This window comes from Phasianus colchicus, chromosome 7 (genome assembly GCF_987193195.1).
Source record: "Phasianus colchicus chromosome 7, bPhaCol1.hap1.1, whole genome shotgun sequence".
Taxonomy (NCBI): domain Eukaryota; kingdom Metazoa; phylum Chordata; class Aves; order Galliformes; family Phasianidae; genus Phasianus; species Phasianus colchicus.
The window spans coordinates 17,795,937-17,815,588 of NC_143442.1; the positions used below are offsets into that span (position 1 = coordinate 17,795,937).

General features: G+C 33.3%; 1 protein-coding gene across 12 annotated transcripts in view; it reads right to left on the reverse strand.

Moving 5' to 3' along the window:
* Nucleotides 1-6,375: 6,375 nt before the first annotated feature.
* Nucleotides 6,376-19,652, reverse strand: part of LOC116232900 (sodium channel protein type 2 subunit alpha-like) — a 364,152-nt gene continuing 350,875 nt past the window's right edge. For all 12 annotated transcript variants that reach the window (XM_090143920.1, XM_090143925.1, XM_090143915.1 and 9 more), the window contains 10 exons: nucleotides 16,989-17,106; nucleotides 16,337-16,491; nucleotides 15,417-15,590; nucleotides 14,556-14,678; nucleotides 13,989-14,270; nucleotides 12,711-12,764; nucleotides 11,807-11,944; nucleotides 8,548-8,652; nucleotides 7,910-8,180; nucleotides 6,376-7,559 (listed from right to left, as the gene is read on the reverse strand). In XM_090143920.1, coding sequence (XP_090000046.1) covers nucleotides 6,376-7,559; nucleotides 7,910-8,180; nucleotides 8,548-8,652; nucleotides 11,807-11,944; nucleotides 12,711-12,764; nucleotides 13,989-14,270; nucleotides 14,556-14,678; nucleotides 15,417-15,590; nucleotides 16,337-16,491; nucleotides 16,989-17,106 — 2,604 coding nt within the window. The remainder of the gene's footprint in view (nucleotides 7,560-7,909; nucleotides 8,181-8,547; nucleotides 8,653-11,806; nucleotides 11,945-12,710; nucleotides 12,765-13,988; nucleotides 14,271-14,555; nucleotides 14,679-15,416; nucleotides 15,591-16,336; nucleotides 16,492-16,988; nucleotides 17,107-19,652) is intronic.

A 19,652-nucleotide genomic window follows, 5' to 3' on the forward strand; every position in this document is an offset into this window, starting at 1 on the left:
TGAACTATTTTTTAACCCCAGGTTTTAGCCTGCAGCTTTCTTTCTTGATCCTTGTACTAAGACAACCTTTTCTAATCACTCTGTTGCAGAATTTTTGCAATGCCATGTTCTTTGATACTTTCTTCTAATTTCAGAGTGCTTTGACTTCCAATTAACTTTGCAAAAGATTTTACATTAATAACTTCTCAGCGGCACCTGCACTGTAATTTCTTTTACTGTCACCAGTTCTTTTTCATACCTTTTGAATTTTCCTATACATGAAGCTGTCCTCATATGAGGTAAAATTCAAATTTGAAATGAAGGCTTTAGTCCTAAAACACAAGTAGAAAAACCATGTTAATATTTTCTCCACCTCTGACAATGGTTACTGTCCATTCAACAGAAACATTCCCACTTGTTCTTTTTATTTTCATACAAAAGTAAGAATAACCTAAAAAACTGTTGCACTGTGTCAGGAAAAAAAAAAAAATAGAGCAAGAGAAGTAATGCTCACAATGCTTTTGACCATCGCTCCCCAAATTGTTTCAATTCTTGAAAGTATATGCAACTCTGGACAGAGGATGTCAAGGACCTGCATTTAATTTCCACACCTATCCATCACCACATAAAGCACATTCAGTTTTCAACCCTACACAGTTAAAATCTCTATACACTTATATTAATAGTATTTGCAGGAATGCTGCATGAACCCCTAAATGTCACATATGACAGCCATCAATAAGATAAAGCTACAGAGATTCATAATGCCTGTCATTAGAGGAAAGTATTTTTCTAGCTTTTTGCCTGATACCCCAGGCACGATCATCACTGGCACATTTAGTTTGCCATTTTGGATGAAGATGCAGTATTTACTGCTTTACAGACAGATATTAATACAAGTATTGCTGCAGAGTATAGGGATAAAGCTACTTCAGTAATTGGAAAGTACCACGTGACAGGGGTTGCTATGGTATCTGCAAGCATGACATTTTTATAAAGCAATACTACAAAGACAGACAATTCCCTGACCATTTATGAACATACATGTTATAGATAATATTTTAAAAGAAGACACAACAGCTTATTACATTGTTTCAGATATGTATGTCCTAAAAAACTGCTGGTTTTTTTTTTTTTTAATTAGCTGTCATATTACACAAAGATTAACATCAAGATTGCTGTTAAAGAGAATGAAACATGCTTTTAACACAACAGAAAATGCAAATGCACAACATATCTGACTGCTGGTTTTAAGTGTTGTAAATTGTTGATGAAGCGTCATTCCTTATTTTCATCAATTGTTTTTCTTGCAGCAGAGCTCATGTGTGCTTCAGCATGCAGTCTGCCCTCTCCAGAGAGATGTGCCGCAGTGTACTTTGCTTGCGTTACACTGCAGTATGATTTTTTTCAGGCAAGCACTAAGATATATGCGTTTCTCTTTCTAAAAGCTCCCACTGATCAGCAAGGAAATAGAAGGTATGCTAAGTAACAGAAGCTGCATGCTGGATCACCTAGACAAAACCTAGATGTGCTCAGAGAATGAAAGAGAGTAGTTCCATCCTCCTCTGAAAACCACATTGCTAATGCAGAGGTTGGTGAGCCATTACATATTCTTACATTGCAGGTATTTCAGGATATTTCTCCTAATGCACTGAGAAGCTAGATAAACCTTTCTGAATATGTACTACAAAATGAGTACTGTAGGAATTTTCTAGGCTCAAAGAACATGAAAGCACTGTTAATAACACTTCCTGTTACGATTGTTAGACAAGCAGATGAGATATATACTTCAACATTTGACTCTTTTAGAAGGTTGGAGCTGGTTTGTGTGCACAGTGGAATTGAATGAATATTTCCTATTAATAAAGGCAAAGCAATCTGTGTAATTCCCCAGTGCCTTTTTAATAGACACCCTTAGGTTATATTTTAGGAAGCTTGGATAAGTGTGGCAGTTCTTATTATCTCTAGATATATGGCCACAAACTGTTTAACAGAACTTACATGCAGAAAGAGCTGGCCCAGTCACAGAAATAGTACCAAGAAGGCCACCTTTACAAAAGCAGATGAGTTATCATGTTAGCTAGAAAAAAAAAAAAAGAAATTAAAAATCTATAAATTGTTTGAAAAGCTAAAAGCCATTCCCTGCTTTAGTGACTGCAACACGTCTTTCTGTGGCAAAAGAGGCCATTAGTATCGAGATGATCTAGCAGGTGTTTGTGCCCTCTGCTGGATGCAGTCAGGTTTAAATATAAATAATAATTATAAAATAATATATATATTATATAATTATATAATATGTATACATATACACTATATATATTATATATGTTTTACATGTATGTATATATGTGTAATTGTTTTTGACAGCACCTTCATTCTGGAAAAATATCTTGGATTAAAAAAAAAGATATAGCATAAACAAAAGTCCTGGTGGGTAAGGAGGAGTAAAGATGGTTGTTTCCCCAGAAAATTTTAAGAGTACAGGTCTAATTCATCTTTCATTCTCTGTGAACTGCAATAAAGTGCAGTACTCTCCTGCTCTGGAGTTTTGTTTTACATACTGATATATGAGTAACTCGCACTGAAACATCTGTTGTATATCAACATGAAACGCGAATGTATTTTATACCTGCAGATAAGGGAGAAAGACTGTATGTCAACTGTCTTCCACATTGGCAAATCACTTCCAGGTATACTGGAATATTTATATAATACAGTAATATACTTATATTTTCTCAAATAAATGTAAAAAACAAATTTATTCAAGTATATATTTTATATATATATATATGAAATCTGAAAATATATTACTCTTTGCAAAGGAAAAGTTTAGAATTTGACTGCACAAAAGATTGAATAACTTCAGTCTGAGTCTACTTTTAATAAAAATTAACACTGATTGTAAATTTCTAAGGGAAAATGGTTTTATAAATGACCTCATAAACACCTCTGCAAACTACTGAATCTGTAGTAAAATTTTTGTATAACTATTTCAGTCTTATTCCACGTGCTACCGATCTATCTAGTACTGACAAAACATTTTTGTTCTTTAAACAGCAATTTAACAAAATAACCAAGAATTCTTACAGAGCATTTACATTACTGCTTTGTGTAAGTACTGTTAGTAATTAGAATGTTAGAACAACTGTTCTATATTAAAACAGACAATCAAGCCACCAGATCAAAACTACAAAAAAAAAAAATCAAATTAGATATAATTACAAAAAAACATCCAGATTGTCCTTGAAAATAGCATACTTGAGGGTTTTACTTTTTTTTTTCTTAGCTCTTCTAACCTAAGTATACATCAGGTCTTCTTCACAACATGTGAAAAAAGAAAACTGTACTAATTACCCCATACACGACTGCTTGCCCCATATCCTGCTGCCTGTAACCTCCTGCCAGAGACAGTGCCTATCAGGCTCTGTAATGGCACTGAGTGCCGGAAGCCACCTGTGCTGTAGCCATAGCAACTCTAACAGGTCCTTCTCTATTCTCTTAGGAAGCACTGGGTTTCTTGAGGTGGATTGGGATTAAAGGCACTCTTATTACCTTCTGGGGTTATTCCTATGACAGAACACTCCAACCTCAGGGTGAACAACATCCTACAGATCCACTGATCAGCAGTATCTTTGAGACATCCAAAATTTGGCTGCCAGGACACCACTGGAGCTCTTCCTAGAAAACTCGTAAAAATCTGACAAAACTCACATAGTTGCAATGGAATTCTTTCCTGAATTAAAAATAATAATAATAATAATAAATAAATTAAAAAAATAAAAACTTTTCTGTGCAGGACAATATAGACATTTCAGTTTACCTGGATGGTGACAAGTTTATACTGATACAAGTCATCAAATAACATGTAATATAGATGTTCAGAACATATTGCTTCATCACTGAAGTTGTTCACCCTTAACTTTAACAATTACTTGTTAAACTGTATTAATCTCCTACAATAAAAACCACAAAGACTAAAACAAATACATAAAAAGGTTATCTTTATTCTTCTGGGTTGTTAGCAATGTAGTTATTTTTGGTAAAACAACATCCTGCATGCAATTTACCAGTACAGAAACCAGTTTCTGTAAAAGCAAAAGCCCATCTATAGTTTCTTTTGTAAGAATTGAAAGGTATTCCACTGCCCATTACACAAGTTCACTATTCATTCTTATGAAGAAAGATTTTGAATAGCAAATTATATTTAAAGCACTACTACTGCAGGACAAATCCACAGGACAAGCAGGCAGTGTGAATAACATGACAGAAAAACAAGGTTTATATGACAAAAATTAACCTGAAAATTGATAGACAAGAGTATGATTTTAAAAGAAAACTTCCATCTTGCATCACGTACAAGGAACTATCAACTGATCAGAAAAAGATCTATGCTGTCCATTTCTTTGAAAACTACCACTTACTAAAATCTGTTTTCATATAATTAGCAGAGAATTGCAATTGCCAATTCATATTGTATCTTATGTTCCCCTCCAAAAAAACCCAAAAAACTGTTACAGATAGAAAGTAATAAAAATGATTAACATAAAGATATTTGTATTATCTTCTAATATGTATAAAATATTATAAAATAAATTTATTTGCAAAATAACACAAATAGATCTATATATATATATATATTTTATAGCCTCACATTTTAAGCAAGTTAAGCAGTATATTAATCTTCTATTGTCTTTTTATTCACAGCATAATATTAATAAACTCAAAATAAAATCTATAATAGCAGCAAACTATTGCTTACTGTTGTGAGGAATGATGGTCTTGCTGAATAGTTTTTTTCTTTCTAACACTCACATGTCTTTCCACCTTAGACTTTAATAGCTGTAGAATAATAGCAGCAAGCATGCATCAGTTAAAGCTTCCCAATTATTTAGAGTATTACAGAATATATCATATAATTTACTGAAATATTAAAAGCCACACTTATGAGGGTACATATTTAATGCAATTAATATAGTACTTAGGTCATTGTCTCTTTGTTCAAACAGGTACCACTGTGTAAAACAAGTGACTAAGTAACAGAACAATTTTACCTACATGAGTTCTATAAGCTTTGATGTGAAAAAAGTCATCTAAACTACAGCGCAGAACAAAGCTGATTCAAGTACATCATTTGGTCATCTCAGCCTTCTATGGAAGACTGCATTTCATAAAGTGGAAACCTGATTAAAGTCCTATGAGGCTCAAAGTTACCTTCAATGTACTTAGTTTATATCTTCAACATGATCAGCTTCTCGAAGTATGCTAATTTCAGCCTAATGTACAAACTAAGGCAATGTTTGTTCCAATAGGTATTTTGCTATCATTTTATACATGTAGCTTTGATTACTGTATTAAATAGGATTTACATATGTGAAATGAAATTTGTAGAGACTAACATTGGAATGAAGTATGAAAGTTGTTAGAAGGTCTACATTCTTTTCTTAACTAAGTAAAATAAGCTACCACTTTTTTCCCCCCAATGATTCCCTGTAGGCAAAAATTTGGTGTTTATAGCTACTCCATGATAAAATCCCATTTTAAACACTCATAAACTAAGAGTAATCTTGGACCCTGAAAGTAAACTAACTCTTTTTTACTAGTTCTGCATTCATCAAATAAGAAATTTTCTGTAGCATGATGCATTTAAATCATTCACTGAATAGGACTATGTGAAAAATGAAGAATTAATAGAAAATATTAAACAAATATAGTAAAATCAAGAGAACAAATTACTAACCTCCTTTCTGTGAAAGTGATTCTTCTCCTGTTTTGTTTTCTGGTAGATTATTTTTCTAACATTATTACATTATTCTTTATCATTTGCTGTTGATTTGATGTAGATTCTAAGGTCCAAGAATCTGGACTCTTTTTTCTGCTTTTAGAAGCGGTGGCTTGAAGAGGACTATGTTCACATTATGACACTGTCATTAACTAACTCATGACACTGTCTTCCTCTGATTGAGCATTTATCCTCTTCCTCAACAGAGTACAATTACAAGTAATAGAATGTGAATTACAGCAAATGAGACCACCAAAGGAAAAGATACACATACACGATAGATAAAATGCACACAGTGGATACACATATTCACAAACTTACTAGAACTGGTAATTTTGCACTCCATTAAGAGTCCACATAGTCCAAGTAAAAACTTTATGTCTCCTCTCTATTAGTGCCAGCTGGTAATAAAAACTATTTTTCTGGAATGCTTGTTTCCCTGATACATACAGGGTTGCTACCACAAGTCATTATCTTGGTACAGGCACTGACAATAGCACTTGGTAAATAAGTAAAAACTTGTCATTTTGGCATAATCCTTCAACAGAAGTGTTATTGATAAAAATTTCATCTTCTGAGGCTTTAAACAGCCACCACTGCCCACTTCTTTGTGTCTTCTACTTTTTATTTCCTTTTCTGTCTTTCCGTTTGTCTTCTTTTTCTGATTTGTCATCTTCATATTTTTCCTTTTCTTGTTTTGTTATACTGTCATAGGAAGGTGGATATGTGGTGGATGCAGTCATATCTGTTTTTTCTGAAGCTGAGTTTTCATTTAGCTTACCAAAAAGCATATAATTTTTGCTAAGTATATCAACCCCATCTTTGCGATACATATATGAAAGTTTCTTTATTGATCGTCTTAAAAGATAACATCTATAGGCACGCTGAATAATGGTAGCAGACACTTCCTCCTGTTTCCGTTTTAATGTGGTTGTGATTGGTTCATAGGAGACTTTAGAAGGATTGGCTGCCATGAAACGATCTTCCATCTGTACTCTGAGGGCATCCATCTCATCACTGTCCCCTAACACACGCTTTGTGAAAGCAAACAAGATGTCAAGGCAGTGAATTCTGTCTCCGCTTACCATGGGCAGATCCATTGCAATCAGCTGGACCTTGTTGGGTTTTGGTATATTAAGAGGAGGATCCAGAGAAGCTGCAAAATCAGATAGTTTGCTGTATTCTATGAACTGTGTTGCATCTGGATCGTATTTTTCCCATACCTCATAGAACATCTCGAAGTCATCCTCACCCAAGGGTTCAGCACTTTCTTCAGTAGCAACACCAAAATTCTCCAGAATGACAGCAATGTACATGTTCACCACCACCAGAAAGGATATGATGATGTAGCTGACAAAGAAGAAAATCCCAACCGAAGGATTACCACAGTCACCTTTAACAGAGCTCCCTGGGTGATCTTTATGAGGGTCACAGTCCGGCTCCCCACTGTTAAGAATTGGGGCTAACAAGCCATCCCAGCCAGCAGATGTGGTAATTTGAAATAGGCAGATCATGCTGTTGCCAAATGTTTCAAAGTTGAACATGTCATCAATTCCAGCTTCCCTCTTAACGTAGGCAAAGTTGGACATGCCAAATATCGCATAGATAAACATGACCAAGAAGAGCAGCAGGCCAATGTTGAACAAAGCAGGAAGAGACATCATCAGAGCAAAAAGCAGAGTGCGGATTCCCTTTGCGCCTTTAATGAGACGCAGGATGCGACCTATTCTGGCAAGTCGGATGACTCGGAACAAAGTAGGGGACACAAAATACTTTTCAATCACATTAGCTAAAAACATACCTGTGAAACATAAAAATAAAATTAGAAGAGTAACATAACAGTACATAAACTACAATACAGATTATGAACAAAGAACAAATCTATGCAATTTCTGGAAAATGTAATTGGACGAAGAGTCGATAGATTTTATCTGCTATTTGTAATTTGAGCTTTTTTTCCCAGTACTGTTAGAAAAAATGAGTATTATGACTGATACAGAATTACTGAGAAGGTACTACTCTGAAGTATGCCTCTCATTTCCTAAAAAATCAGGAGCAACGATAATTAAATATTCCTTTAATGTATAAAACTTTTCAAAGCATTTAATATATATATTACTACAATTCATTTGAAACGTAAGAATTTCTTACCTACTATTGAAAGGATAACAACCACAAAATCAAAGATATTCCAGCCAACAGTGAAGTAATAGTAACGGAGTGAGAACAGTTTTAAGACACATTCTCCAGTGAAAAGGACAACAAAGACAAAGTTAATCCAGTATAAAATATTTTGCATAAGTTCACTCTGGTCATCTGTTTCTATCATCATGGTGACCATGTTAAGACAGATGAGGACCATAATGCCGATGTCAAATGCTTGTTTTGTTACAATATCAAACACCAAACCTTGCAATTTATTCTGAGGGGAGAAAAAAGAAAAACGTGATAGTAGCTTGTATGTAATGAACATTCTTTTTTTTCCTTTTTCTTTCTTACTCAAAATATACTCAAAAACCTAAAAGCACTCTTTAGTCACTTTTCTAGATTTCTGTTTCCCCCTCAAAACCCAAAACATTTCTACTTCTTAAGATCCTCTGATTCTGTATTTCCCCAGGCAAACCAATTATGAGAGTGTTTTCCTAAAGGATGAAAATATGAAAAAATTTCAATTTAGAATGGAGAATTTCAATTAGGCCTAGACCATTTTAGAGTTAAAGGAGACTTTTGATAGTTAACGTACTGCTGTTACCCAATGTACATGACAGAAGAATAGCATATATTCTTACCGCTGGCCTAGGTATAGGTTTTTGTGGTTTCTTGGAACCTAACTTCTTCATTGCATTGTAGTATTTCTTTTGTTCTTCTGTCATAAAAATGTCCTGACCTCCTAGGTAAAATAAGAAAAATAAAAACCAATATGTAATAAAAACCATAATGTAAGCCAAGGCTTACATTCCATTAATACACAGTATTACAGAACATAATTTTTATGAACTATGCATTCATTCTCATAATACATTCCTATAAAACCAAAATACAATAATCATATCAAAGATTATTAAAGTATCTCACAAAATAAATTAAGGAATTGAAGTAAAAAGAAAAAGGACTTCTGTTATTAAAAAGAATTCAGACACAAAGATAATTCAGTTAAATATGAATGAAAAAACTTGTAGAAATACATATTCTATAGATAACATTAAACTCCACACTGTAAAACAATGAACCAGAAATAAGTTTCAAAAGTAGAAATAGTCATTCAGAACTGATAGGTCATCAGAAAGAACGTGTGTGGAAAAAAAGAGATTACTGACATTACTTATTTTTCAGGATGTATGTTTACCATGGGTGTACAGGTATCTCAGTTCAAATACTTGCTCCTGCAGTAGAACTACTTCCATAGTGAGTATCTACTGTTCGATTATTCCCTACACTGTGCAGAGAGCATCAATAAGCACTGGTATACTCTTTAAGTTTTCTTGTCTGAATTTAAGGTAAGCAATTCAAGTAAAATAATATTTAGATTGTTATGTGTAATACACATGAAAATATTTAGCAAAATCGTATTTTTGACAAGTGACTTTCATGCATTTGGTTTTACGTAAGGCATTCAAGATGTCAAAGCATTTGGAAATAAATTTCAGTCTCAGATGAATCTGTGACTTTGTAAAAAACAGTGTTGATCATATTGATCAAGTAATAATGTGAAGATGTGTTTGAGCCTTTCAACTATGGCTACATGCAGACATGAAGATGAGAAATCAAAACAGATTTTTTATAGTACGTTCTCTTCATAAACCACACATTCAAGTATAATTCAGCCATTAGAGACCATGGATCCTGGAACTAAAACAAAAAGTGGATTTGTTGATTATGATGGAAGAGTAATGAAAATCTATCAGCAGATTTTACTCAACAGGAATTAAAAAATAAAAATAAAAACTAGAAAGGAACTGGCATTGAATTGAGGACTACTTCTGCTCTCTTACTGACATGTGATGTAATACCAAGCAAGAGTTAACATCGCCGTCTCACTGTGCCATCCACTGGGAGAATAACTGACTCAAAGCAGAATAAACATTATTCAACATTATAGTTGAAGACTTTAATGGTTAACAATTTGACAGCTAGTGGGATGTACACAGGGACCAAAGAAATCCACATAGTTTAACTACACAGAGAAAGTATATTCTAACATAAGGTCTCTCCCATATCTCAACAACACTGCCCAAAACAAACAGCTCATTGCGATGTGAAGGCAGAGAAAAGACAAGAGTATTGCTGGTTAGCCACACACTGCATGGTCAATGCATTGCTATGAGCAAAGGTGCCTCTATAAATACAAAAGACAAGCCAGTAATGGTTGCTAATTTGCTCTATTAAACTGAAGAGCAGCATGCAGACAGAACTTTCCCCAGCCTGTTCAACTATTTTGGTGACAGAAGTTCAAAGGATGTACAAAGATACAACACTGCCAGAAAGAAACCTTATGAACATTTCCCTGCCTTTTTGTGCCATAATGACTACAGTAGCCAGCATCTGCCAATTTACAACCATCTCTTTACTGGGCGTGATAACCCCAGAACATAGAGACTGATAGAAATATCAACAGCATATATAAAACTTCCTAAGTCTTACTGTCCCAAGATCAGAAGAAACAGACTCAACTTCCTCTTAAGCCCTGCCATCCTCTGATGTTATTCCAGGTGCCTGTGTGGGGGAAGAAACTTACTGAAGGATAAAGATAGCATCAGTTTTATAATTACAAACTGTTTATAATATTTGGATGAGAACACAAAAGACTCAAAGGATCTGATGAAGCAACATATGAAGCTACAAACTCCAGTTTCAGGTGGTAGGTACTTTTCTTTCCCACAAAGATAATCTTGGAAAAACAAACGTGTACTGGTAGATAAAAAATAATGGTCTGACTCAATGGGGTGGATATCACAAGCCATGCCAGGTGACCTCTGTGGTATAGGCCAATCTCTCTTTCCTTCTGAAGGACTGAAGATAGAAATGAAAAACTGAATCAAAATAGAAGAGAATTCAGAATAAAATAGTTCCTGTGCAACTATGAGGAAAAATAAAAAAAGCAACACCAAAGCTCCTAAGAAGCAGGTATTTCCTTACAACTCAGCGTGAATAATTTTATACAATTACTTATGGGAAGAGAAAAGTATTGTGAAAGAGACAAAAAGTTAACTCATCTCAAAACTCAAGTGAGAATATAAATACAGTCATCACACATTTCTTCATATTTTAGATTTCATCAAAGCTTTACTCTTTTTTTTTTTTTTTTATAACTTGACAGAAAACATTCCACTGGATCTATTCAGCCATGATTATCTCACAAATTTATTGTCAGGATTAGACTTAGCCTAACAGAGGGCCTCAAGAGATTAAGAGATGAAAAGAAGAGTTTGTAGATTTCTGCCTAGGATATATATGGAAACACTGGAATTTTCCAATGCAATATGTCTAGCAGTATCTTTATTTTAGTACAGTGAATGAAATTTGACAAATCACCTGAAATTGCAAGTGAGTCTATGAAATGACTCTCTGATTCTAAGAAATTATGTTCCACTTTGCTATTATTTAGATTATTTAGTGGCACTTTTTTTTTTTTTTTTTTTTTGTAAACAAGACCCCAGCACAATTCTGCTCCATTCATATACAGAAAAATGAGCCTACCCATAGAAAACATTCAGAGTTTAGATAGCAAATAGAATTTAACTTGCCATCATAGGATGCATTTTAATCTATTTTAATCCTGTGAAATTTTTGAATGCTCATTTGAATAAAAGAAACCATTTCAGCTGAGGGAAAAAGTGTCCCCCACGAAACAAAACAAATAAAACAACCAAGATACATTTTCACACATCAATAATTTTCTCTCTCTTGCAAACTTATTAACAACTCAAGACAGTTAACCAGCACTCTTTATTTTCCAGTACTGAGCAATAGTTCCAGGATATTTGTATAGATCTGCATAACACTTAAAGGCAATGAAGTATGAGGAAAATGAAACATGTTGATACTTATCTTCTTTTTTTGTTGGTTGAAGTTATCTATGATGACACCAATGAACAAGTTTAGCGTGAAAAAGGATCCAAAGATGATAAAGGCAACAAAGTAAAGATACATGTATAGGTTTTCCTCATACATGGGCTGTTTCCCTACCTATGTAACACAGAAAAACATAAATACATCAACAACAATAGTAAAAAAAAAAATTATAGAATACTAAAAGAAGAAACGGAAGCTGTGTTTAGCCAGACAGCAACAAAGGAGAATGGGGGTTGTGAAACGGTTATTTTTGGAGAACACCTTAGACTTGTTCAATCTTTGATCATCTAAATTTATTCAACATCTTTTATTGCATGCAAATATTTGCAATTTATCTCTAAGATCATGTATAGCTTATTAAATAGCTTACTAAATTTGAAAGAAGTATGCAAACCTCAAAAGTAATTCACTTGCTGTAGATTTTATACAAAAAGGAGCTAGAGAGACAAAAGATGCAAACAAATCCCTGCATTAAATCAGGCAAAGTTCTGCCATTTTATTTTTTCAGATGATGGGAGTGTGTCTTTGAATTAGCAACTGCAGGTAGCTTTTTTTATTTTTGAGAACAGGAAAAATCCACTCTATACAACCTCAGTTATAAACATCCATACAAAACTAAATTTCACTAGTTACATTACTCAATTTATATATGTATTAATACTTCCATGTATATTTTACCTACTAAAAGTACATGCATTTAATTTCTGTAGAAATTAACTAATAATAATAACTAATAAAATATTTAAGAGGTCTAACTTTAGACCTATAAAGAAAAAAATCAAGATTTTATGTTGTTTTTTTAGTATGTTACTTTATTTGAATTACTATTCAAGAAACAATCTGATTTGCTTAAAATTGGTAAATTTTACATTGCACTTACATCCCTAGAGTCAACAGCAGCATACATGATTTCCATCCATCCTTTAAATGTCGCCTAAAAACAAAGTTTATCAGTTTCCATCAAAGCTTCAAATAAGAAAAAAAATCAAATATTTTAAACAGTCTGAACTACAAAACCTTTTTGCAATATACTTGTACAAAAAAGTAGCAGTAAGCGTTAAGGGATGGTGGTAAGAAATGAACTATTCAAAAAATTAATTTACTGTGGAATATTCCTTCTTAAGATAAGTGCTGAACAAATTATAATCTTCATGAAAATTCATGTAAATTCTATGTGGAGTGAGTTGAAAGAAATATCTGAGCATTCAAGAAAGACTGCAGTTTACAACAAAGTTCTCAGCTCTCAGAAATTTCTTACAACAGAAACTGGAGAATGCCACCACTGGTTGATATTTTCAGACATAATATGTAAGTAATTCTAAAAGAAAGTCCAGAAAGTAGTCTCAAGAAATCTTCTTAAATTATGCAATTACTTAGTGCCATTTAGAAATAACTACTACTTCTCCCTTGAGCAATGAGCTGCCAGCTTACTTGCATAACACTAACTACCCACTACCAGCTGGAGAGTTTGAAAGACAGAATAATGGCCAAGTGCTTATGAACACAAATGTTTTCCCAGAAGCAGTATGTCAAGTGAACCTGATTAAGAATGCAAGTTTCTGTCCTACTGCCTCCAATTTATATGTGCTGCAGCTGGAATGCAACTATCAGGAATAACAGAAAGAAAAGGAACAGAAAAGAAAAAATGAATTTAAAATCTTTTTCTTTCATCTCTTTATTTCCATATCAATAGTGAAATGTGTAATTGACATGGAGATACCCACTATTATTATTTGAATAAGCCCTACAGTGTATCTGAGTATAATGCTAAAAATCTGCATCAACATGCCCTAACACCTTAATGGATCAAGCAAATAATTTAATAAATCCCAGTTTTTTTTGTTTTGGTTTTTTTTTTTTTTTGGAGAAGGGGAGCGGAGGAGAGATTGCATTTTTACATTTTTTTATTTCTACAGAATTGGAAAATGAGTAGCTGGATGCAAAGAAACCTTATGTTTATTTGGAAGATATCAGATATTTGTCTTCTTCCAAAACATCTGTAGAATCTATGAGATTGTTACCATAATCAATATTAAATAGCTTCATAGAACAAAATACCTTATGTATATATTGTAAAATAACACTGAAAATTATGGAATTAAATGCTACTGCTACACAACTTTAAGCTGGAAAAATTTATCAAAATTCATACACTTACTACTTGAAGCAGAGAAAGATAACCAGCTCCAACATTATCGAAGTTTACTTTCACATTTTTCCATCGAACATCTGATGCAGTGCTCCTACGATTTTCACACATAGTTTTGTTATCAACTTCTTCTGGTTTGAATTGAAGTCCAGTTGTGGTGTTAACACAGTGAAAGAACTTGCCAGCAAACAGATTTACTCCCATGATACTGAAAATTAGCCAGAATGTAAGACAAACCAGAAGCACATTCATTATGGATGGGATTGCTCCAGTAAGAGCATTCACAACCACCTAGTGAACAAACATAGAAAAAAACTTTAGAAACTATATGCTTACATTTATACCTAAATAGCAGTGATCAAGTTGAGTTGCCTTTTTTTCCCAAAATAAAAGATGTAGAGTAAAACATCAAAATATATTGAAATAATGCATATAAAAAAAAGGAAAAACATAAGAGTCATACACTAGTGCTTGCCTTGCTACTGCACATGCAGTTCAGTGTTTCTCAGTGATTTAATAGTTTATTAGGTACATTTTTATGAAATTGTTTTGCACATTGGTCTCTTTTTTTCTTACCCTCATTCCTTCGAAGCGTGACAAAGCTCTTAGAGGTCTCAAAGCCCTTAATGTTCGGAGAGATTTAATTGCACCAAGTTCTGAGAAACCGAGAGCATTAGCTACTAAGCTAACTAAGGAGACCTAGAAGAAAAAAACAGTTTTTTTGTTTGTTTGTTTTTAAGTATCCTCACAATAAAAATGTAATGCCTAGAAGGAAGATAAATTTGATCTGGATATTGGGGGGGATGGGGAGGGGAGGGGAGGGGGAAGGGAATATAAAGTTGTCTGTAAAATTCAAAATAATTTAAACAAAAATAAATTAGCCTTGTAACCTAGTAAACAGTAGTTAGTACTGTACTACTCCAAATGAGGAATGCCGATTCACAACTTTTTGAAGTGATGCATTTGGCCATCATTACTCTCTGTTTTCCTCAAACCTTCTCTTTAATTGTTGCCTCTTTGCCCTCCCGTTCTTTTAATATCTTCATGACATTCTGATCTTCACAGTGCTTCACCAGTAAGTCATTAAGCCCAGAATCACCTGTCCTACTCCAACCCTACATGCTCCATCTCCCTTCTGTGTTTGTTTCCTCCTTGCTCTGTTACTGAATACAGAAGACTGAAATCCTTTCAGATAATACACCTCAATCACTGACTGGGACCCAAAACAGTAAGACAGAAACTAAAGAGATGGAGTTAACAATAACATATAAATGAAGTAGTATTTAGTTACTTATTACATAATTACAATGGAAACTCATTCACTATATCATTCTCTTATTTTTAACTCAATTTGTATTTTTCACACATCAAATTGGAGTTGCATGAAATGACCAGGCTATACACCAGATTAGGTTACTCAGAGACTATAGTACCTACATCAACAATCAGGAAGTCCAGCCAGCACCAGGCATTAGTGAAGTAAGTTTGAAAACCATAAGCCACCCATTTTAGCACCATTTCCAGAATAAAGATATAAGTGAAGATTTTATCAGCATAGTCCAGTATGACCTTGATAGTCTTGCGCTGTTCAATATATATATCTTCAAAAGCCTGTAAAAAACGGGTTGCATGTAAGTCAGATATTAATAGGGCTTTGGAAACTAAGAAGCCATAAGAACTGATGAAAAAAAGGCAAAAAAAATTTGCTTTTTAAACTTTTTGTTTTTTACCTTGAAAAGCCAGCATAAGCAGCGACTACGTGTATAAGTTTTAGATTTTATTGTCTCCTGATAATGAGATTACAATATAATGAGTAAAGTTGCCACACAAGTTTTTTAAAAATGTGATTAATAGTCAACACGGAATTACAACCTGTCACTCTGATAAGCCCGCTTTGGCTCAAAGAGAAGGTGGTCTCCTGATGATAATAAATACAAGATAAATACAAATAAGAGAACAAAAACAAATCAGTATTTGTACAGCTTTTGAAGACAATTTTAGCTTGATTTAGTTATTCAGCTAAATTTAATTATTTAGCTGAATAACTGTTCCAGTTATTGTTCTAATTTCCTCAACAAGATTTTAAGTGTAATCTTCTTGCTAAGCACCCTTTCACACATGTATCATCTTGTATTCATCATGACTGACCTGCAGAAGATTATTTGACAACAGAATTTTAATGATTTTATATGCACTGGGAAAATATTCTGGGAATTTAGTTCCAAGCTCTCTTTTTAATCAACTCTCAGTTTTTCCTTAGTGAACATAAATATGTTTTAACATATGTTTAGAACATATTTATCTTTGATAAAACATTCCTTATAGACACTATTTCTATGGGTGTATGTTCTACTTACCAGAGTACCACTGCTGAGAAGAATCATGAAGACAATGAATGTTTCAAACCAGTTGTGTTCTACTATCCTGTAGCAAGTTTTTCTAAGGTTCCACCAGATTATTCCTCTTCTGCTTTCCATATTGCATCTACAGCATTTAAACTTCTGTATACAGCCTAACAATACAACAAGCCATTATAATTTTTTGAATCATAGAATCCTTTAGAGTTAGAAGGGACCTTTAAATGTCATCATCTCCAACTCCCCTGCAATGAACAGGGACATGCACATTTAGATCAAGTTGCTCAGAGCCTGGTCCAGCCTTGCCTTGAAAGTCTTCAGGGATGGAGCAACTATCATACCTTTGTGCAACCTGTTCCAATTTCTCACCATCCTCATTGTAAAATACTTTTCCTTATACCCAACCTTAAGTTTCCCCCCTTTAAGTTTGAAATGATTTCTCCTTGTTCTATCACCACAGATCCTGCTAAAAGTCTGTCCACTTCTTTTCAGTAGCTCCCCTTTTTTTGCCCCTATGAAAGGCAAAATTAATCACATTCTAAGATTTAAATCAGGATCTGAAGCTGCACTGGCAAAAAAGCATCCCTGAACTGCAAATGCTTGTTTTCAACAACTCAAATGCAATTGCTAACTCCAAATTTCATTTTCATACCTTCTGTAAAACATGTCTGTAGCTCTGCTGCTTTTTCTGGTTCAGTCTCAGCTTTTTCTTCTCCAAACAGAGCCAAATTAACTGTACTTCCTTCAGATGAGCTGGAAAGATTTATCTTCTGAAAATAAAAGTCCATAGTAGCAGTTATATTTAAATATTATTTATATTTTTGGAAGTGAAATTAATATTAAGCATGCAACACACCGTATCGGTAACAATTAGAACAACACTTGTCACACAAACATCCACATATAGCAGTCAATGCTGTTGAAATGTGCATAAATCATCTCCTTTCTACCACCAGATAGTAGTATTATGCAGTATTTCACTGAATTCCAGAAATTCTGGAATTATAATACAATGTTAGAATTCCTCAAAAGTAACTACAAACAAGCAGATTTTTAAATACATATTTCTTTTTTTTTTTTTTTGGTCCACTATTTTCTTTCTATATTCTATATTCTATCTATATCTCTACATTTTAAATCAATATGAATTATACTGTATGCTTTAGATAATATATGTTGGTAACTGCTTTCATCATAGCAGTCTCCTCAACCTTGACAGCAAAGTTCTTGATAGTGCAAGTTAACTACTTCTGGCATGTGACAAATTTACAATAAAATGTGGTTATCGTTGATTAATAAATATTAATACATTTACATTATTTCTGTTTTAACCTAATGATTGTTATGTAGATTGGAAAATGCTTAAGTAAAATCCAAGATTAATACAAAATCCTGTTTCAAATTTGAACATGAATTTGAACATTTCCCTAACACATTTGTAAAATGAATTACGCATGTCCTATCTTAACATATAGCTATTACTACAACACGAACACTTTTATGTGTTTTCCAAATGTACTCAAAAGTTCTGAATAGGAAAAAGTATGACCAATACATTTCAACTGGCATTAATATGCATTTATGCAGTCTTTTTTTTTTTGTCAATGCACATATGTATTACATTGTGCATTCCGAAACTACCTGTTACTCTGGTACGCATACCTGTACAGTTAACACCTTGAAAGAAAAGGTTATATATTTTTAAATAATTGCAATAGTACTAAAACAAATGCTAATAAAAGCATGAGCTCAATTTTATTTTTTATTGTGTAATATCCATGTACCTTGCACTCAGTCTATAGTCTGGAGATTTTAAATGAAGAACGTGGTGTCCTGTACGTTTGATTTAGGTATGAGTACCAAACTAAGTCTAAGTAGTTTTTGTCACGGCATTCTCTGACATTTTATGATCTCATTATGAAAAGTACATAATGTCAGACACAGATTCACTGAAACAAAAGTAAATGTCTGTAGGGAATGATGTAAGCACATTTTGTAAAACAGCCTGAATTTTGTACAATTTACATCATTTTCATGAATTTGCTAGACTTACACAATTAATAGGTATTTAAAATATAATAGCAGACAAGTTGAACTACTTACACCTCATTTTTAAAATGAGCGAGAACAAAACTTTTAATGAAGGAAACGTCTACTTTTTATATACACACGGTTGTGAAAGAAGGTAGAGACTATTTAATAAGAGAAACTAATTCAGTGTTCTGTATTAACTTTTATTAAAAATAATTTGATAATATTTCCTACTTTGCAGCTATTTTAAAAATTGTCTGAAATAGAACTCCAAAGTTATTCACATTTCATGTAAACATCTCTATTCATTTTTAGAAGCATTAATTTTAAAATACAAATATTCACAGCAAATCTTTTTCCAGTCACTAATCCTACTGAATCTGAAAAGAGCATTATAAGTGCATTATTTTATTAATATTCCGCTTTCATCATTCCATGACATAGCTAATATTTTACAAAATGCTGCAGTAGTGGTGAAAAAAACTGAATTTATGAACTGAATTATAAAACACAAAAATAATTACATCTTCATATCTTTTTAAACAGTAAGGAAGTTTTGTGTCATACTGCTTGTAGAAATTACAAAAAACATTCAGTGCTCTGGGACATCTGAACTGTGAGCTAATTAATATATCCTTCTAAACTGATTATATGAATTTAAGTGAAAGAATACAGATTTTTTAGGTGTTACAAACAGCAGTGGAAGAACAACTGTAAAAATAAAAGAAACTGAAAAGAATCATAGAGTCACAAGGTCGGAAAAAACCTACAAGATCATCTAGTCCAACCATCTTCCTATCACCATTACTACCCACTAAGCTACTAAATCATAGTAGCTACCATCTCGTAGCACCTCATTCAGACGCCTCTTAAATACCACCAGGGAGGGCAACACCACCATCTCCCTGAGCAGGCCGTTCCAGTGCCTGACCACTCCTTAAAAGTTTTTCCTTGTGTCTAATCTAAATCTCCTCTGGCGCAATGTGGTTAGAACAAGAAGTTTGGTATTTCATTAATTACATGGTAGAATAATCAGAATTACAGAGTATTTTAATTTTTTAGCTTAAAACAAAAATATTTTTGACTCTAGGGAAAAACCGAAAACTCTATGAACTATTCTAATATAAAAGATAGCTGGCCTGGTTCACTCCTTTTTCTAAGATATAATCCTGGCCTTGAAGAGTAACAGGTTTAATCAAACTCCAGCTGCCTTCTTTATGTGACATACAAACATTTTTACTCATATCAAACAATATCACCACCACCAAAACTGGCAGTAAAAAAA